The 21,759-nt window shown below is 41.9% G+C and overlaps 1 protein-coding gene across 5 annotated transcripts in view; it reads left to right on the top strand.

Moving 5' to 3' along the window:
• Positions 1-21,759, top strand: part of myo18ab (myosin XVIIIA b) — a 113,981-nt gene that overhangs the window by 43,403 nt on the left and 48,819 nt on the right. For 4 of the 5 annotated variants that reach the window (XM_069166561.1, XM_069166559.1, XM_069166562.1 and 1 more), the window contains 10 exons: positions 5,226-5,408; positions 5,934-6,024; positions 7,372-7,564; positions 8,154-8,240; positions 11,649-11,790; positions 11,883-12,042; positions 12,769-12,955; positions 13,736-13,940; positions 14,799-14,908; positions 18,492-18,557. In XM_069166561.1, the coding sequence (XP_069022662.1) occupies positions 5,226-5,408; positions 5,934-6,024; positions 7,372-7,564; positions 8,154-8,240; positions 11,649-11,790; positions 11,883-12,042; positions 12,769-12,955; positions 13,736-13,940; positions 14,799-14,908; positions 18,492-18,557 (1,424 nt within the window). The remainder of the gene's footprint in view (positions 1-5,225; positions 5,409-5,933; positions 6,025-7,371; positions 7,565-8,153; positions 8,241-11,648; positions 11,791-11,882; positions 12,043-12,768; positions 12,956-13,735; positions 13,941-14,798; positions 14,909-18,491; positions 18,558-21,759) is intronic. The other variant, XM_069166558.1, reaches the window with a different exon arrangement.

Below are 21,759 nucleotides of genomic sequence, written 5' to 3'. Positions count from 1 at the left end.
CATTGAGTGTGGAAGGCTGTCTCGGGCTTCACACTCAGGCTTTGGACCATTTTGAGAGCACCATCCTTTGTATGTGGAAGTCTCTGGTGAGCTTCCTCTTCCAGCGCAGCAGTGCCGGTGTTCGTTCATTAGGCTAGGCACCACCAACAACAGAAGTACAAACTCCATGAAGTGTCATACGAAGAGTTTTTCGTTACTTCAGCATTGATGAAAACATCACCGCCAATGCAAATCCGTCTTCCTGCAGTGAAAACAAAAAGAATCAGACTGGAGTTCTGACAGCTGCCACTAGAGGTCAGGCTCGTCATTGCAGTGCTTTCCTTTCACTACTTTGCTTTCTAACTGCAACAGCAACTATGACGACACATTTAATTCCCATTACATGATGTTTTAACCACACAATGATATTTCAGGGTTAGTTTGAAGAATGATGTCAACCTAAAGGGTCACTCAAATTACAAAGGAACATGTTCTGACTCACCTGCTTTCTAGCCATGCATTCATACTCGGCATATAGATATGTCGATATCTAGCTATATATAAGATATGTCTGCTGTGGGCTCTGTGCGGGTCAGTTCTTCAGGTTCAAACTGGGAAAACCATTTCTTTAGGAGATGGCTTAGTGCAAAGGGACATTGTCTTGTTGAAGCAGCCTTGAAATGGCCACAAAATTGGATGCTCAATTTAATATTTCATTTTATAATTAAGAGGTACAGGCCAAATCAAGAATAAAGCCAAATACACAACAATGAGCGTACATGGTTGTCAGGATACAATCCACGAGAGATAAGTGAGAAAATGTTCAATACTAATTTGTGGGAACCAGGATTTTTTTTTGCTTTTGCAGGGTTTACAACATATGATAAATAGATTACAGATTAATGTAGTCATTAAAGTTTCCCAAAATCAAGCAACTGACGTGAAAACACTACAGTGTATTGCAGTCTACATGACTTGAGCCTTTTTTTTTTTGTGACATTTTTGAGAACTTGCACACAAAAAAACCTGGAGTTGCTGTGAGATAGCGTCACAACTGGTCTTGTACAGTTTCGTAAAAAACAAAACAAAGGAGCCAGTCTCCACCTGCTTTGTTCTATTTTTGTTTTGTGTCTAATAATAAGCTGTCAGATCTTCAGACAAATTCTAACATAAAAATGGAAACCTGAGGTTTAGATGAAAATTGTATGTATCTAATACCTAAATGACCAATGTGAAGCAGGAATCGCTCCCTGAACCTGATGGGTGTTTTTTCGAGTTAGTTACAATCTCCAACTTTGCTGCTAGATGCCACTAAATCCTAAACCCTGCTTCTTTCTGTGCATGTGTAATTACAGCAACCTGCACTGTGTAGCCTGTCATTAATCACAGTGCGATCACATCTAATACGGAAGTGTTCATTAACAACGAAACCACATGGGGGAAATGTAGTGTAGACTGAAAATTCAGTGCTCGAGATTACATCGACCTCACAGAGCATATGTTTATTAATACAAAATGTCACACACCTTTGAAGTGATCGCATTTGATTACATATGCGAGTCTGGACATAAAATGGATGTAAAATCCAACTCGACTGTTTGATAGAAGCATATGATAATTTTAGATTTGATTTACTAAGTAAGGGGCGCAAATAATGTTTCATCCACAGGCCCAGTTGGTATTAGATAACCTTTTAGTTTCAATACATACAATTATCATGTGGTTGCCTTCTGTTTGATGATGTGACACAGTTAATGTGAGTAAACACAGAAAAACAGAAGAAAGGAGGATTTAGGTTGTCAGTGTTCTTCAATGCTACTGTTTGTGTTATTTTTCTGACTGTAATGAATTGATGAATCCTTAAGTGTGTCCTCTCTAACCATCTCTCTTTACTTGCATGTTTGCATGCTGGGCAGACGGAGATGAAGGTAATGGACAAGCAATATGCAAATTGTTGACTGTTTTTCACTTAAAAAATGTATTTCCGAGCCTCTGTGTCTTCTCCGTCATACTGCCTTATCATTCTTCCCAGGCCTTAACCCATTAGCATTTTTATAGTTTCTACTCGTCCTCCTCCTGTCCTTCCTCTTTTCAGCTCTTTCTTTCTTGTGTTTTTGTGTTTGTTTCGTGGATAAAAATCACCAGGATCAGAACTTTGATCTCCCTTTAAACATCTTTCTCTGCTGCCTCCCTACATCACCCACCTCCTGTTTAATTTGTATGCTTCTCAAGCAGGCAAATAAAGCTTTTTCATTTTCACTTCTCATGTCAGGGTTTCAACATAACCTGTGGTCCCACGGTCTGGGCCCAGTTAGACTTATTTCCAAGTGTCTTCCCAGTATTCGATATAAATGTCCACTAAAGAAAGATACAAGGCTGAAAAAAGAAAGATGGTCTTTCTACTTATTTGGAATTAATAATGACCTGAGGTGGAAAACAGAAATGTACCACCATACCATCACAGTTGCTGCCTTTTGAACTGTGCGCTGATAACAACTTGATAACTCTCCTCTTTAGCCTGGAAGACATAGCGTCCATAATTTCCAAACAGAATCTCAGATTGTGATCCATCAGACCTCAGGACAGTTTTCCACTTCACCTCAGTCTATCTTCAATGATCTCGGTCCAGAGAAGGCGGCAGTGTTTCTGGATCATGTTTCCATCTGGTTTCTTCTTTGGAGAGTTTTAATCTGCATTTGTGGACGCAACGATGAACTGTGTTCACAGACGATGGTTTTCAGAAGTGTTCCTGAGCCCATGCAGTGATTTCCACTCCAGAATAGTGTGTTTTTAATGCAGTGCTGCCTGAGGGCCTGAAGATCACCACCATCCAATATTGGTTTCCAGCCTTGCCCCTTGTGTTCAGATATTTCTCCAGATTCTCTGAATCTTTTAATGATATTATGAACCATAGACGATGAAATCCACCAATTATTTGTAATTTTACGTTGAGGAACATTATTCTTAGATTGTTGCACTATTTGCCCACACAGTCTTTCGAAGTGGTAAACCTCCCCCCATATTCACTGCTGAGAGACTCTGCCTCTCTGAAATGTTCTTTTTATACTCAATCATGTTACTGATCTGTTGCCATGGTAACCTAATTAGTTGTGAGATGTTTGACCAAGTGTTTCTTTTAGAGTTACACAACTTTTCCAGTCTCTTGTCCCAATTTTTGTTTTAATGTATTGTTGGCATCAAATTCAAAATAAGCATTTTTTTCTTTTTCAAAAAACAGACACAGAATTTAGGTTTAACATTTAATATGTTGTCTTTGGTCTATTTTCAATTAAATATGGGTTTATGTGATTTGTAAATAATTTCATTCTGTTTTTACTTACAATTTACAAAGTGTCACCGCTTTTATTTTGGAAAGGGGTTTGTAGATAAAACCACTCTTTCTCTCCTCCCCCAAACTAAAAGATTTTTGTCACCCTTGTTGGGATTGTGCTGCGTTGGTAACTAGATGCTGCAGCGTTACAAAATCGTAATCAGAGCAGATGCTTTTCTCGGGCGCCTCCCCCTCCCCTGTGGGGCACACACAACATATCATAATCATAATAACTGATCAGTGTCAGACATCCTGATCCAGTAGGAATAATGCATCCCTGATGAGATCCATGAGGATCAGGTTTTCTCATTAATATGTGTCGTGCATAAAGTTGTTACAGTGACTTTATTCTTCAGACCGTGATGTAGTTGTAAAATTAATGTTGGAGTCATTTCTCATTGCAGTGTGATATTTGTTAGTGTCAAGCAAGATAAATATCTTGTCAGTCATTTCTAGTATTGCCCTCTACACAGAGATTCTGACCTCATGGTATCCTGCTTAATAGGATGAATTAGAAAAAAACTAAATGTTCTATTGATGGAGAAACTTAAACATTCCAGTATGAATCTAAACACCTCAGCCCTCTTTTTTCACACAACCCTGGCAAGTCGTATCGAGACAGAATATCTTCAGCTGCTGCCAGCAGCACAGAAAGAATTTATCGGTTGGGCATACGAAGCCATCATGAGAAGTGATTATCAGTTGATACTGCATTCGTACTTTCACCGTTATGATATTTGAAGTTCATGTCAGCTATACTGTAGCTCAGAAAAATGGAAAGAAATCTGCACCTGGACAGACATTACACATAGAGCATATAACATATCTCAATTGAATACATCCTCTTTATCTTCATTTTTATTACACATGTTCCCATTATCTTGTGTTGTCATTATTTCCCCCATCTTCCATTTTTTTTTATTGCATTCCTTCAAGGTGCAATTTGTACAAATTAAATCCCACTGCTTTGGACATTTGAAGGCGATATGGAGTCGGCGTTGTATTCAGGCCTGACTACAGTGTTGGTTCAGTGGTTCAGGTAATAAGCAGCAAGGTTAAGATTTCAGATTCAGTTTGATAGAGTTTACATATCCTGGAATGATTGTAGATGTTGATTTTCTGCACTTGGTAGTGGAGAGTACAACATTACAACATCTGTGCTTTTTAAAAAGACAGCTTGTGTCGTCATTGGCTGCTGATGATCGGTTTTGAATTGTCCAAACGAGGTTTGTTTTCACAGTATAGATTGATAGATGATGTAGAAGACTGTAACAGCAATCAAAACGTATTAACACTGCCAGTGCAGTGACACGACGGTGTACTCGGAGAGAAATTTCTTCCTTGACTTTGACCTCGGGACCGAACGGTGCACCAAAGTGTTGAGATTTTATGGATTTATTTTACGCCAGTGCAGCAGCCACGTGTCCCGGTGGGCCCACTGGTCAGAACACACCTGATGTTATACAGTTATACAGTATAGTTGCCTTCGTAAGCGATCCCTACATATGCATCAGTAGCATCAACAGCTATTTACTCACCAACCTGGAAGAAACAAATTTAGTATCAAACTTTATTACAAGAAAGTAAAACCACTGTTAACTTGTTTGGCTTCTGTTTCCATTCATCATAACACCAAGTTAGAATACTGTCCTCATTTGTCCCGTGTTGGACAGACTACAGACTCAGACGCTACAACGATTTGCTTTCTAATGTTGTGGCCCAAAGTGGTTTTATGAGACGGGATTGGCCTTTGTTAGCATGCCAAACTCCAAAGAAGTTTTTTTTAATTTTACATTAACACTGCTATTTGTTCATACTCTGTGGCTCATTTTAGTTTGATTTTTCCATGTTTTAAACGAAACATCTCCCATTGTGCTCTTTTAAATTTTGAACACAGTCTTACTTTCCTTTTAAGTGGGACGTCGGCAGTTTGCGCGTCACGAATGGGCCCAGAAGGCCGCCTACCTGCTGGGCTGCACCTTGGAGGAGCTGTCCTCCTCCATCTTTAAGCATCAGGCCAAAGGACTGCACCACTCCACCTCCTTCAGAGGAGGACAAGACGAGGCCGGCCAAGGGGACAACTCGGGTAAACATCCAGGTTGGAGGGTCTTGAATTTCCTTTGATTTTAGTTTTTTTGCTAAAAGCAAAATCCCTGGTCTGATTGACAGTTTAGAGATGTCCAGTTTATCTTTTTAAGCTTTTATATATTTATTGTCTCACTGATTCATAGTGATTTGTTTGTTGCCCTAATAAAATAAAGTCTAAAATTATTGTCTATATTAGGAAAATGTCCTAGAAAAAAACAAACTATGAAAAATGAAATCAAATATCCGATGACAGCTTTTGGTACTTAGACACATTTTGGTCCATAACCAAGAATTATTTTTATTTCAAAGCCACCTCAAACATTTTTACACGATTTTTATCCATTTTCAAATGTCTCAAACATTTTAGACTTTATTGTCTCTGTCATTAATCTTAATTCTGTCTTTGTCCTCTTCATATGCTAAAAAGGAATAAAAACATAATCCTAAATCATCTTTACTGCCCCTGAACAGTAGAGATCAGTGGTAGACTCGAGGTTCGGCTCTGACTTTGATCTGTTGCCCCTCCGTCTCTCAGGGTCAAAGGTCACAGCCCTGGAGTGTTTGGAGGCCATGGCGTCGGGACTTTACTCAGAGCTCTTCACCCTTGTCATCTCCCTCATTAACAGGTTAAACCTCAACATTTACCTCCAAATATTTCCTTCATCACAAACGGCTTCCGTCTTACAGTGTGTGCGGTTTTGTATGCATGTTACCGGTTCGTTGTCTTTTTCCTCTGTTTAACGCCCTCATAGTTTAAATAACAAATATACTATATCCATCTGAAACGAGGTGCGTTCAGGCTCATCGTTAGTACGTTGCTATCTGGAGCTGCAGTGGAAAGCAATTGTGTGATCGACCACCAAAAACCTGCTCTCAAGTCAACGGCGCGCTAATGTGCTGTTGTTTTTATTACAATAGTCACATGCGCTTTTAAAAAAATGAAAAGATTACAATGTGAAAGGTTAGAAATGCGTACATCACGAGCAGATGTGTTTCCTCTATAAACGATGTTCTCTCAGGGACAAGTGTACGTAGCTTTTAAAGGGAACGACTTCCTGATTGGTTGTGTTTAAACTTCAATTCAGCTTAATTTCTTTCATCCATCTTTAAAATTTAAAGCGAGGAATGCTCCTTTACTTCTGACTTTTCTGGTGTTGCATTCATGGTTTTTTACTAGTTTGGACCCTCATTTCTTGCGTTACAAATAATTAAAAAAAGGTTAGAATACAAATTTTGCATATATACAATAACATTTCAAAAAGAAAATCTCTCCCTTGTATGGAATTAAAAACAGACGCTGCACCGTCGTTCTGTCTTGTAGCACATGGACATGTTAACAAGGTTAAAAATGTGATTTTAACTGGAGGCAGTCTTTAAAAAGAGATTATAGAATAACATTACACTGTAATAATCAACTGCGAAAATATAGACAAAAATACACAAGAATGATGTTATTAAATAAGTATAGATACTAGAACAATAAAATGATAAAAGACTTCTTAACAGCCAAACTGAATAAATGGAATAAACGGGTTCATAGGTTTAGTCGTGTCTGAGAAGTGGTCTGGTGAAAGACCACGTCCTGCCTTATGAACCAATTAAAACGTTTTAAAATCAATATGAACTCTAGTGTTGTAGTTTACATGCATGTCCGTCCATGTAAATGTTTGCGCCAAATTGGAAGAAATTCTGTCAAAGCATTCCTCAGATATCGCTTTTCCAAGAAAGAATTGTAAGATGAAGCAATTAAACCAACAATTACAAGAAAAAACGTCACCTATTAATGTAATAATAACCCGGCGATGGATGTCGAGTAAATAAACTGTGTTCTGAAGAAATGAGGCCACATGTAGAGATCACTGGTCAGTACGTCATCCATGGATTGATTTCTACCGTTGTAGATAATATCTAGCGCTGTGCATTCATCTGCAGCGTCATCACTGAAGGTTAATGAAACATCTCTGACCCTTCAGGGCTCTGAAATCCAGTCAGCACTCTCTGTCGTCCCTGCTGATCGTGGACACGCCGGGTTTCCAGAACCCTCGGCTGGCACAGCAGCAGCGCAGCGCCACGTTCGAGGAGCTCTGCCACAACTACACCCAGGAGAGGCTGCAGACGCTGTTCCACGAGCGCACCTTCGTCCAGGAGCTGGACCGATACAAGGAGGTGCGACTGGACTCGACAGGCAGTGGCACACATACACAATATACACAATGTACACATATATTCATGTTTTGGACATTAGAAAACATATTTTTGTTTAATTGGTGCTCACAGCATTGAAGAATCAGATTCAGTTGTTTTTACTTCAGATTTAGGATGTTGGACAATCTACGCAATGTATTTGGCTTTTTTTTTTTTTTTCAAAGGAAATAGCTCCAAGGGAAACTGTTCAGATCGAGGTATATATAAAAACCTGTATAAAAACTCAGAAATTGATAGTTGCCAGTCAGAGTCTGAAGTTTCCTGCAGAACACAGAGATCCATCAGTTTTCTGTCATAATCTGAGAAAGTCCTCTTCTTTCCAGCCTATTTCAAAGCAAATGGATTGAAGTTATGGTTCTCCAGCAAAATCAGAAATGAAATGTTTCAGAAACTTTAAACTAATTTGAACAAATGTTTAACCCAAACCGATCTGCAGTCTTAGGAATGGCTAATATTCAAAAAAAGAAGCGGGAAGCTACACTTGTGATTTATTGATGATGTCATCTTCTGTAGGTTACTAACCGAAGCCTTTATCCCCTCCTCCATCTAGGAAAACATAGAGCTTGCTTTAGATGACGTAGAGTCCAGTACCTCACTGTCTATAGCAGCTATTGATCAAGCCTCGACCCAAGCTTTGGTAAGTAAACCTCGCCGCGCTGACTGTTTTTAATCCGAGTGGGAACTTTTTGATGACGACAGCATGTCTTTGAGTTCTCTCTATGGTCAGGGAAGCCTTCAGGTACTCGGGTCCAGATTCAAAGATAGTTTTTCTGGACCTTGTTCAGAGACATTAATGCAAAATCAAGCTGTAGCCCCCCCAAAAATGATGCAAAATACCGCTGAGCCAGCAAATGGCCCTTTTCCTCACTGCTGGTGAGTGCAGATCATTTTAACAGATCATACGGCTTCAGCAGATTGATGCCTGAGATCCTTTGTGCTTAATTCATTTTATTTTCCGTTGTATTACAAAAACACATCTTACATCCCACCACAGGGGATCAAGGTGGAAAAGGTGGTGGAGAGGAGGATGCTGAGGAAACTATTATCCATATTGGATAATCCTGACCACCCTCTCCACCACCTGCTTCAGGGACAGAGGAGGACGTTCTCCAAAAGACTCCTCCAGCTACGCTGTCACAAGGACAGATACAGGAGATCATTCCAGATGCAGGAGATCATTCCAGATACAGGAGATCATTCCTGATACAGGAGATCATTCCTGCTCACTGCAATAAGACTGTACAATAACTCACCTCTGGCAAAATCCATCACACAACAATAACACCGTTGTCTGTTTTTCTTGTTTGTTTAAATATACCAAAAAAAAAAAAAAAAACGTTGCACTATTGTTTAGTTAGTTTTAATTGAATTTAATTATTCTATTTTATTTTATTCTATTTTATTGTATATACTATGCATTTTTATATTTTATATTTTTTATTGTTATTTTATTGCTTTCCTGTATCTATAAATGCTGCTGTAGTAAAATAATTTACCCTTGGGGATTAATAAAGTATCTACAGTGGGTACGGAAAGTATTCAGACCCCTTTAAATTTTTCACTCTTTGTTTCATTGCAGCCATTTGCTAAAATCAAAAAAGTTCATTTTATTTCTCATTAATGTACACTCAGCACCCCATCTTGACAGAAAAAAACAGAAATGTAGAAATTTGTGCAAATTTATTAAAAAAGAAAAACTGAAATATCACATGGTCATAAGTATTCAGACCCTTTGCTGTGACACTCATATTTAACTCACATGCTGTCCATTTCTTCTGATCCTCCTTGAGATGGTTCTACTCCTTCATTGGAGTCCAGCTGTGTTTAATTAAACTGATTGGACTTGATTAGGAAAGGCACACACCTGTCTATATAAGACCTTACAGCTCACAGTGCATGTCAGAGCAAATGAGAATCATGAGGTCGAAGGAACTGTCCAAGGAGCTCAGAGACAGAATTGTGGCAAGGCACAGATCTGGCCAAGGTTACAAAATAATTTCTGCAGCACTCAAGGTTCCTAAGAGCACAGTGGCCTCCATAATCCTTAAATGGAAGAAGTTTGGGACGACCAGAACTCTTCCTAGACCTGGCCGTCCAGCCAAACTGAGCAATCGTGGGAGAAGAGCCTTGGTGAGAGAGGTAAAGAAGAACCCAAAGATCACTGTGGCTGAGCTCCAGAGATGCAGTAGGGAGATGGGAGAAAGTTCCACAAAGTCAACTATCACTGCAGCCCTCCACCAGTCGGGGCTTTATGGCAGAGTGGCCCGACGGAAGCCTCTCCTCAGTGCAAGACATATGAAAGCCCGCATTGAGTTTGCCAAAAAACACATGAAGGACTCCCAGACTATGAGAAATAAGATTCTCTGGTCTGATGAGACCAAGATTGAACTTTTTGGCGTTAATTCTTAGCGGTATGTGTGGAGAAAACCAGGCACTGCTCATCACCTGCCCAATACAATCCCAACAGTGAAACATAGTGGTGGCAGCATCATGCTATGTGGGTGTTTTTCAGCTGCAGGGACAGGACGACTGGTTGCAACTGAAGGAAAGATGAATGCGGCCAAGTACAGAGATATCCTGGAAGAAAACCTCTTCCAGAGTGCTCTGGACCTCAGACTGGGCCGACGGTTCACCTTCCAACAAGACAATGACCCTAAGCACACAGCTAAAATAACAAAGGAGTGGCTTCAGAACAACTCTGTGACCATTCTTGACTGGCCCAGCCAGAGCCCTGACCTAAACCCAATTGAGCATCTCTGGAGAGACCTGAAAATGGCTGTCCACCAACGTTCACCATCCAAATGCCCCGTCACGCAATATTATTGCTATTTTCAGTTTCCAGTTTGTTTAATAAGTGCCAAATTAATGCAGAATAACACAACGAGGGTCAACGGACTCAAAATTAATATCTTCACTACTTGACAGGATTCAATACTAACAGTATGAATGTTTAAGATAGAAACATCTCACTGGGTGATCAGCTGAAACCCTCCACAGTCCTCCAAGGTTCAACAACAGTGCTGCAACTCATCCCCTCACTATTAACACCCTCCACCCTGTTCTACCTGTCTACACCCACCACCCTGCTCCACCTGTCTACACCCTGTTTCACCTGTCTACACCCACCACCCTGCTTCACCTGTCTACACCCTGTTCCACCTGTCTACACCCACCACCCTGCTTCACCTGTCTACACCCTGCTCCACCTGTCTACACCCACCACCCTGCTCCACCTATCTACACCCTATTCAACCTGTCTACACCCACCACCCTGCTTCACCTGTCTACACCCTCCACCCTGCTCCACCTGTCTACACCCACCACCCTGCTTCACCTGTCTACACCCTGCTCCACCTGTCTGCACCCACCACCCTGCTTCACCTCTCTACACCCTGCTCCACCTGTCTACACCCTCCACCCTGCTCCACCTGTCTACACCCACCACCCTGCTTCACCTGTCTACACCCTGATCCACCTGTCTACACCCTGATCCACCTGTCTACACCCTCCACCCTGCTCCACCTGTCTGCACCCACCACCCTGCTACACCTGTCTACACCCTGTTCCACCTATTTACACCCACCACCCTGCTCCACCTATTTACACCCACCACCCTGTTCCACCTATCTACACCCACCACCCTGCTCCACCTGTCTACACCCACCACCCTGCTTCACCTGTCTACACCCTGCTCCAACTGTCCACACCCACCACCCTGCTCCACCTGTCTACACCCACCACACTGTTCCACCTGTCCACACCCACCACCCTGCTCCACCTGTCTACACCCCTCCACTCTGCTCCACCTCTTTACACCCTGCTCCACCTATTTACACCCACCACCCTTCTCCACCTGTCTACACCCACCACCCTGTTCCACCTGTCTACACCCATCACCCTGCTCCACCTGTCTACACCCACCACCCGGTTCCACCTGTCTACACCCACCACCCTGCTCCACCTGTCTACATGAAATCATATGTCTGTCCACATCTTGCCTTTAAGGAGTGATTGCGTCATTTGTAACTGTTGATGTTCATCACAGGTTCGTACTCTTGCCAGGACGGATGAGGCTCGAGGTCTTCTGTGGCTGATGGAGGAAGAGGCTGTTCAGCCTGGAGGTTCAGAGGAAACCATGCTGGAGAGACTCTTCAGCTACTACGGCTCTGGGCAGGAAGAAAACAATGGTAAGCTCTCATCCCACGACCGCTGGCTATAGCCTGGAAGTTAAGGAAGCAGACAGCACTGATTGTTACTCCTGATACATCATGTGTTGCAGGATCCGGTCTGCTGCTGCGAGGAGAGAAGCCCCATCTCTTCGTGCTGGGCCACAGCCACGGGACAGACTGGGTGGAGTACAATGCGACGGGCTGGCTGAGCCACGCCAAGCACAATGCTGCTGCCCAGAACGCTGCCACGCTGCTGCAGGACTCCCAGAAGTATGACACACACAACATCCAGTTTATTACAACACAGTCTTCAGTGATCTGGTTTATACGCTGCACATCCATGGGACTTCTAAAAATGGCGTAACCACGGGTATGGGAGTTTATTAGAGGGGTCGTGTCCCCCAAATACTGAGAAAATACGAATGCGTCCTCCCTGAAATATAGACCAGTGGAGATTTATCGTGCCTAAGTGGCACATCAATCATATTTGTAACTAGAAATGCCGTCTTTACCAGTGGAGTCATTCAACAAACCTCTCTTTACTAAAATAAGAGAAGAGTATCAGTAAATCAACCAACACTGAGGGCTCTACAGATTACCTTCAAACTAACTGTCAAAATATGATCAACATTACCTTGTATGTTGGAAATTAATACTTAAAACAAACAGAGCTTTATGCATGCTCAGCCTATATGAAAGGCTACATGACATTCATGAGGTTGTTTCTTTTTCACTGTTTTGTAATGTTTGTCAGGGACCCCAAATTGTATTATGTTTAATTTTTTATTTAAAAAAAGAGAATTCATTTAATTCGCCATAAAACACAAGAAGTAGAGGTTTTCAGATTTAGAGTAGCAGGCAACACAGTGAACCAAGTGATGGTAGAAGCAGCCGGCTAACACATGGGTCCCTGTGTGTTACAGTATCATTGGTTGATGAGGAATAGAACAAACACGCACATCCAAACCGATGCTCTCCGTCCTTCTGCCCCCACAGGAAGAACATCAGCGGGCTGTTTATGGGCCGAGCCAGCGGGGCGACGGTGTTGTCGGGCTCCATCGCTGGTCTGGAGGGCAGCTCCCAGCTGGCCCTGCGACGAGCCACCAGCATGAGGAAAACGTTCACCACAGGAGTCGCCGCTGTCAAGAAGAGAAGTCTGTGTATTCAGGTCAAACTCCAGGTGGTAAGTGGTTCAAACTTCCTCGTGATTTTTATATTTCCCTGCTGATCAGCTTTTTGCAGTATCAGTCGATAGGCCTTTGTCATTGCTGCAGTGGTTTACTTCAATCTGTAACTTCATTGATTGTTAATTTCCTGAAACAATTGTTCAAGTTTTTGAGTAGTCAACTACAATTTCAATGAATAATGGACATATGAATATGGGGGGAACTATTTTTCAATAGAAACTGAATTTGAATAATTTATATTTGAATTGCAAAACTTTAACAATTGCTTTCAAAAACTTGAAACTGAATGTTTAATTCTGAATTTGAATGAATTTGCTCTAAAGCCACATTTAAAAGTCACGGAAAATTCAACTCTCTAAATTCAGTTCTCACTTCAAATTCAGTTTGTGTCTCACTTTCGGGTCTTTGAGGAAGAGCAATCGAGTGCAGATTCACAGAGCTTCCTTTCACAGTTACAGTTATCGGCAACCAGCCAGCACTGTACGCTGGGTCAGCGGAGGTGAACAGATGAGGAAGTCACGTCTCCTAATAAGCGGAGAAAGCAGGACGGCAGACAGACATTTCTAGTAGTACAGCTGACATCATGTGAGAGCCAGCATAGTTCCACCAGAGGTCGATTGAACCAGAGGGACTAGAAACACTGTAGAGCCTTTCTCAGACATTTGGAGCTGCTTAGATTGATGGTTGACCTCAGCGTGAGAACAATTTTGAATGAACATGGTGTTGTTTCACTGACTGTTGATGATATCTTAAGTCACCTCCCTTCTGATTTTTAGGATGCTCTCATCGACATGGTGCGCCGTTCCAAGGTTCACTTCGTCCACTGCCTGCTGCCCAAAGCGGAGCTGGTGGGAGGGAGCGACCTCCGCGTGACCCACGGAGAGAGCCTCGACTCCGGCCTGATGACGTTGGACGTGGGTCTCCTGAGAGCTCAGCTTCGAGGGTCCAAGCTGCTCGATGCTCTGCGCATCTACAGGCAAGGTAAGGAATTCTGGAAGTTAAGAAAAAAATAAACGATAGCCATCGCTTTGTTTTACATTAAATTAGTTGGTTTAGAGGAGCATAATGATGTCATAGTGATGTCATCAGGGATATTCAAAAGTTTTTAACATAGAGCCTGTGTAGCAAACTAAAAGTATACAATTTGATGTGAACCTTTCCCAGCAATAAAGTCGAATGAAAGCATCATGGGTTTTTGGAGCTTGACCTGTAGGGGGCAGTCCTTTTCATTCTTGAACCGAACACCGTTTAGATTCACTTACTCTTTTTTTTCCGATTTCAGACAAAAAAGCAAATAACATATTTTTCATAACTGTCACTTTTATGCTCATTTTTAAACAATAGTCTATTGGACGTTGCACTGGATCAGGAATGGAACTGAGTATGTGGATCTCATAATTAAGACTGTTTAATTGCAACCAAAATGTAAACATACAGGCGAAACAACAGGGTTCAACGTGCAGCACACAGTGTGCAGTAACTCACTGTTTCTAAGTTCCAACAGGCTTTGACCCCCTGCTGGTACTGCCAAAGGAACAAATGTTCTCTCCTGTCTTTTTGATGAAGCTGTGTGGTTTTAGATTGCTTGGCACTTATGAATCTGTCTTCTCATTGCCGTTCTTAATGTTTGTGCCTCTCTAAAGACTTGAAAAACCCTCAAGTCAACCTCGCAATTGTCGTACGTTTCCAACTGTCAAATCTTTTACCACATATTTGGTTTTCAGGACAAAGAGCCAGGTACGAAGGGAAAATTGACCTCTGACAAACTGTTGGCCGTCCCCTAGTTGCAGATGCTGCTCTAACCTCGCTGTTCTCTCCTCCTCTCCATGGTGCATTCAGGGTACCCAGACCACATGGTGTTCTCTGAGTTCCGTCGGCGCTTCGACATCCTGGCACCACATCTGACCAAGAAGCATGGCCGCCACTACATAGTGACAGATGAGAAGAGGGTAAGTGTCCGGTCCGGTCAGCTCAATACTTTTGCAGTGTTTTTTCGTTAGCAGATGGAAATAAACAATAAACTGGTGTCACACGCTGTCAACATACAGGTGGCTTCTATCCAGCAGCTGTATCATGTAATTAGTAAAAAAACAAAGCGCAACAAATTCCTCAGATGCGGCAGTTTGAAAATAATCCGGGTGGGTGGTCCCTCCCTTTCATTAACTGTCATTAACTAGGAATGATTAGCATTTATTTTATGAATTCTTCTCAAAAACATTTGGGCCAATATTTGGGTCTGTCCATTTGTACTCACGTTATTTGTTCTGGCCTGTTCTTGCACTTTTACCTATATTATCGCCCATATTTATTATTTATTATTTACCATATATTATTTACCAAATCAGTATATACCGTGGGTTTAACATGATAAACCCATGGTGAGTAACTAATGCTTAGTTAATAGTGATAGATGTGATTTGTGCTGCACAGTTTGGTTCTGTGGTCCAAAATTATTAGTAAAAAATGAATCTTGATAATGTTTAACAAATGATAATCGTTGATGATGTACTGACCTTAGAGTATGCTTTAATTAATGTGTTTTTCCATGAATTAAAGACTTTGAACTCATGTGTCTTCCAGATAATTTCATGAGGTGTTAATGGATGAAGTAATGCTGAAGGATTTCATGCATGAATCCTTGATAATTCATTCACCCTGAAATGAAGTGCTACTCTAATGTCCCCTTGGCTTCAGGGAGAAGTAGTTTCACTCTTCTTCTGTAGCCGCGGAAACAGTACCCCATTGAAACTGTGGTTCCTTTGTAAATTGAAGCCTGTAACCCCTGGCAACAGTTGTCAGTGTCACCTATGAAGAATGGCTTCAATGGTAAGGAGACGGCTGTTAATGTCATCCTTATTCTCACGTGGACACGGTGAGTCTCATCTCACGTAGACACGGTGAATCTCGTCTCACGTGGGTCTCACGTGGACACCATGGGTCTCACGCGGACACTGTCTGTCTCACGTGGACACCGTGGGTCTAACATGGTGTCCCACCAGAAAGCGCTGTCTTAGCCATGCTTATCCCCGGCCGATGTTGGAAAGTCAGCTTTCGTGGCTGGCGAGAGGCTGTCATCGAGCAGGACTCAGGATTCACTGCTTCCCTCCCAAACAGGTGGGTTGGCGGTCTTTTCCCGGGATAGTGAACCCACAAACGTCAGGGCCAGGGTGGGACATCACGTCCTCTCTGCCACCAGTATTGACCTGAGAGAAAGTCACTAACGAGTGAACCTGAAGGCCGACAAACCTGCACACACACAAACTCAGTGGACAGCATGATGCTAGAAAATAGGAGGTCTGTCACAAAGTGAACACCACCTCTTCAAAGTAAAAGTGTTCTATCCTAAAAACTAAAATATGAAATTAAATGTAAATCCTGACACCAGAATAACCTGATTCAGGGACTGCTTTGATGGCTGCGTTGGCGAACAGTGAAGTGAATGATCCAGCATCGGGACCACTGTGGAGCTCTGGTGATTGTCATGGAAACAAACAGAGGTGTCTGGTTTGGAGCGGTTATGAAGGGGGACAAGAGCTCCCTTTATAACTGCTCTGTGCTTCTTACTGAGAGATACTGAGCACAATTTAAAAGACAACCATCAGTTTTAAAGCTGCCTTTTTAAAACATGGTGGTCAGCTCAGTTGTCTTGGCTTCTACTACTTATCCTCACAGAACAATGTCTTCTGTGGCTTTGGAGGAGCTTTCTTCTACAGAAATAATGAAATAACCTCAGTAATGTCAGCAGTTTGTTTCATGTCACCATTCATACCAACATGGAGGTTTAACTCTTACCAGGCAGGTGTAATAAAGATGTGCTGTTGAGTTGCACTCGTGGAATATAGGATCTAGTGTTTTTGGAGCTTCATCATTCAGCGGAATTAAAGACAGGATCTTTTCAAATTGATCTTTCTGTCTTTTGTCAGTCTTTCAACTGAGTGCAATAATAAATCACCGAATGAATAAATCACCCCCCAAAAAATGTAAAATGGCTATTTACCACCCCAAAAACACGGAGGAATGTTGAAAGGGAAACATCTCCAGACAGTATTTCTTCTTCCCTCTGCGGGTGTGAACAGAATCTCTGTATCCCTGCTCTCCTCCCTATGCCGTCCTCTTCCCGCTCCAAGAGCACTCTTGTGTGTAATTAATTATGATTGCACAGGCTGGCAGCATACGGCTACTGTACTGATTAATTACCAGCAGTGGGAAGAGCTCTTTCTTTAGTCCTCTCTCCTCCCATTCCCTTGACTTGTTCCACTTTTTTTCTTGTCTCATTAGCTTTCCATTTCATTTGTATAGGAGGCAGAACAGTTTAAGAACGTCCCTGAGCGGATGATTAATGTCTTCTCTGCGTTCTGTTTGGGCAGTATAGGCTTATAGGAGATCAGCTTATAGGAGGTGACAGTGGTACTGGAGAAAAAACATTTCTATACACGATGTGCTTACAATTCTTGTCTAAAAAGGTACACAATGTTTTTTTTCTGATATTTTTAATCTAAAAGAAAAACAATCCGATTGGCTGAAAGCCACACACTTTGTCTGTGTCGTTAAGTTTGAAAAAGGAACATTGAAATGAACAGTTATATTCAACAGAGAACATTCAACTGGAATAATAAAACAGAGAAGTGAAATCAAGCACACAGCACCCCACACACCTTCCTTGGAGAAGAGCTCAGAGACGACAGCCCCCTTACAAAGAACCAACTCAGTTTTCTGGAAAGTCAAGAAAGAAAAGTGAAACGGAGGAATGCTTTGGAATATTAATGAAAGGAAGATGTTACTCAGAAGGGAGAATAATTCAGTCCGACTGGATTTCCTACTGAGTTTTTTGTGATTGTTTGTGTTCAAAAATACTTGAAATTGCGACTGATTTTTTTCAAGATTTGCGATGAAGAGGGTTCATCTCCTTCAGGTGTATTTAAAACCTTTTGTGGACGACATGCTTATCATTTTAAATGAACTTTGGATTATTTAAATACATTTGCTGTTACCACTGGTAACCACAGGTGTTGCCAAATCAGCCAAATCCAAATGTCCACTACACATTTTTAGCCGTACTATTAGTAACGTTCAAAGTACAGTCAAATGCTACATTCTCTTACTGTAGAGTGGGAAAGCATTTAAGCAGCTGCAGTCCTCGTGGGAGATAGAAATGTGGCTTTTCCCTCTTTTATGGCCAAGCAATTCTAAATATTGTCTCAGATTTATCAAGTATTAAGATTCTTATATCAATGTAAGTATCAGCCCTCCAAAAACCTCAAACAGTAACGAACAGTGTTTGTCTTCAGAAGGTTTAGTTCACACTGGAGATGAAAGCAGACAAAAACAGGCTGAGAGGCTTCTCAGTTTTTACAGAGTTGTGTGTGTTTGTGTTGGCTGGTGTGAAAGCAGGATTATTGTTTGTTGTTACGGTACCAAGCAAGCATCCTTTGCATATCCAGGTAATGTGGCGATGCAGAGGTAAAGGCCCGAGCAAACTGGGGTTTGTTGTGGTTTATCTGCATACTGAGTGTTTATTCCGCTGGTTTTCAGGCCGTGGAGGAGCTGCTGGAGTCGTTGGAGCTGGAGAAGAGCAGCCACCACATGGGGCTGAGCCGGGTGAGTGACGTCACACATGCACACTTCTCATCTCATTATATATCAAAGGGCCATTACCATAATGCTGTAACTTCTCCAATCATGTCCATGGCCTTTATTAACCTCCACTGCAGAGAAAAGCCTTCCGTCTTGTGTTCAGTACTGCTGCATTTTCTGGATTTTCTATTGATGCCGTTATTGCAAACAACACTATACCACACTCTCCACACTGCGCCGAGCTCCCCTTTTTAATTGAAATCATTACAACTACTTTGCTGTCTTTACATTCAAAGATCAAATACAGTCGGTTTACAGCAGCACTTCCAGCACAGATACTGGCCAGCTTGTCTGGATATGACTCTCCCTGGCTATTACATCTTCTCTATTGCCATCAAGGAGAGTCTTTAAATCCAAACATCTTCTAATGCCGCGATGCTCACGCAAGCAAAAACAGCCCAGTCAGCGCTGTTATGTTCTCCACCGAGTCCGGTCCAGTCCAGTCCAGTTAAGAAACCCAACAATTCCCATGAGACATGAAACAACATCCGACAGCGGGAAGAAAAAACTCTCTTTTAACAGGAAGAAATCTCAGACAAAACAAGGCTCCGAGGTGGTCGGCCATGTGCCTCCACCAGGACCAGGAATATCCACAATCCTCAATCCTGCTAATTATTGTGTAACTATTTCACATAGCGTGTCTATAGCAGGAGAAGAATGCATTTCTTGTCCAGATTGAGGCTGCGGCGGTAGATGGTGACGTAGTGACGTTTTTATATTCAGGAGTTTGCACATGGGTGTTTCATTTTCAATTTCAATTTCCCAGGAATTTTGTTTTGTTTTCTGGAGAAATTTCCTGCCCAGCCGATCTGCTCTATTGAGATTGCCGCGATCTCCGAGCGGCTTCCGTCAGAAACAGACTCGCTGCCTATCTTCAGCGGAGCAGCGCGATAAGACGCTTCAGGGACGCCGGTGAGATGGACCGCGGCACAGCGGTCCGTGAAACACTGACTTTAACGACAGACTTTCTCTCCGCCAGCCGTGTTGGAGACAGAATGAGTGGAAAATAGCCTTAAGGGATGTTTCAGAGCTAACTGAGCCCAGTCCTAACTATAAGCTTTATCAAAAACCTGTTTTAAGCCCAACCTTTAAAGTAGAGAGGGTGTCTGCCCCTCGAACCCAAACCGCATCACGCTGAGGAAGGATGTTCCTGGTTTTATTAATATTATGCAGGCGAAAGAAGGCAGTTCTGGAGATTTGATTTATCTGGTGGCTAAAGGACAAAGATGACTCCAAGGTTCCACTCAGTTTTGCTGGAGGCCAAGACAACGTCATCTAGAGTAACTAAGTGATTACAGAAAGAGTTTCTGAGGTGTTTAGGACCAAGTACAATAACTTCCGTTTTGTCTGAATTTAGAAGCAGGAAGTTTTTGGTCATTCAGGCCTTTATGTCTTTTAGACATTCTTCAAGTTTTACTAACTGATTTGTTTCGTCTGGTTTTATAGAAAGATATAGCTGCATAACAATGGAAGTTTATGCAGTGTTTCCTGATGATATCTCCTAATGGAAGCATGTACAGAGTGAAAAGTATTGGGCCTAACACCAAAACTTTCTGGCACTCTCTCATTCTGAATGGAAGTCTTCACACTTCTGCAGACCAGAGGTCTCCAACCAGTAGCTACTGGTTGAATATCAATCTCCTTATTGTTCAAATAAAAGAGGCTTTTGGGCTTGTTTGGTGGAGCTCAGCCATCTGAACAAATGTTACAGAGAGCTGCATGAGTAGCTGCATGAGTAGCTGCATGAGTAGCTACATAAGTAGCTCTCGGACACTTTCATTTTGTCAAAGTAGCTCTGAGGAGAAAAGGTTGGAGACCTCTTCTCAAGGCCTGATGTTTTTTTTTTTCTTTTTTGAGGAGGAGGAGGAGGAGCTGATGTTTGCCACTCTCTATCCTTGAACCTTGCCGAGCAGCAGTCAAACACTGCCATACTCTTTGAGATAAAACAGCTAATCACAAGGAAAGAGACAGGCTGATAGTTTAGTTAATTCGATGTGTGAATGTGTGTGGAATAAAGAGCAGTGAGCGCCTTGAGCTGTCAATTAGAGAGGTTCCTCGGTAGATATAGTTTAACCTTGGTTCAAGTCGGTGCGTGTCAGTCAGCCTGCCAATGTTCCCAAGTTCAGATAAAGTTTCACTTCAGAACTTTTTTTGCTAAGTGGTACTCTTACTGCTGCAATTACCAACGCCTGTTTCATATCATTCACACTATTATACTGGCGAAGAAGACAGATGCAGGTCTGTCCAGCCTACATAATGTCTAATTATACTTTGTACCTTATGCAGTGTGGAGATAATTTTGTATAAATATACTGTATCCAAATTGAAAATACCATATGATTAATACAGTAGTTTTAAATTATTCGTTCATCGCCCACATCTTTCCATACTAAAAGCACTACGATAGTCAGAGTGCAGCCCACCAGTCCGACACCACTCGTACAGCTACTTCCAGACGCAATATATTTCATCATAACAAATGGTAATATCAGCAGAACAATTTGTATACAAAGTTAAATCTGTGAAAATATACATGAAGTATTTGTTTTCCCTCGTTTTTTAATGTCAGCCACACTCATGCTGTGTGGACTCTAGAGGTTTGAGTCAAATCTGATGATGTGATCTGACAGTTAAACTCATCCCATTTCAGCGTAGCAATCGATGACCAAACCGTGAACTGACCACGGGACAACAAACAGCACACATGTTGTTGTTTGCTACTGTTCTTCATGTTCGCCAACGGTACAGCCGCGCTACTCTCTAACTCGCTGCTTACAGACACTGCGCTTCATACTGGAGGTTTTTTTGTATCACAGGGAATTCGCTCATGTCCAGTGGAATAAAAGCACAGAAGTCAGCTGTTTTTGTTCACCACTTTACATTCAGTGCAAGCTTTAAAAGGGATGTATAACTCAGCTGACACATTACGCGTTGACCGTGTAGGAGGCTGCATCATTTTCGGGCTGGCACTGACAAATGACATGACAAAGTCGTTCTTTACGGGTACCTAACTTAGAACAAGAAATATATTTTTGTCCAAACGGCAGGCTTTTTTTTTAGATAACAAAAAAACCCCATTATTCTTACAAGTTTAAATGTCTCAATACAAGCAGCTGTCCAATAATAAAAGCAAGTAAAGACAAATAAAATTAAAATATCCAAATAT

The sequence above is a fragment of the Embiotoca jacksoni genome, unplaced genomic scaffold, assembly GCF_022577435.1.
Source record: "Embiotoca jacksoni isolate LCO1_2020_lvr unplaced genomic scaffold, fEmbJac1.0.p SCAF_39, whole genome shotgun sequence".
In the NCBI taxonomy this organism is placed as follows: domain Eukaryota; kingdom Metazoa; phylum Chordata; class Actinopteri; family Embiotocidae; genus Embiotoca; species Embiotoca jacksoni.
Note: the sequence above shows the minus strand (reverse complement) of the source record. Positions and strands in the feature narration are given on the sequence as shown.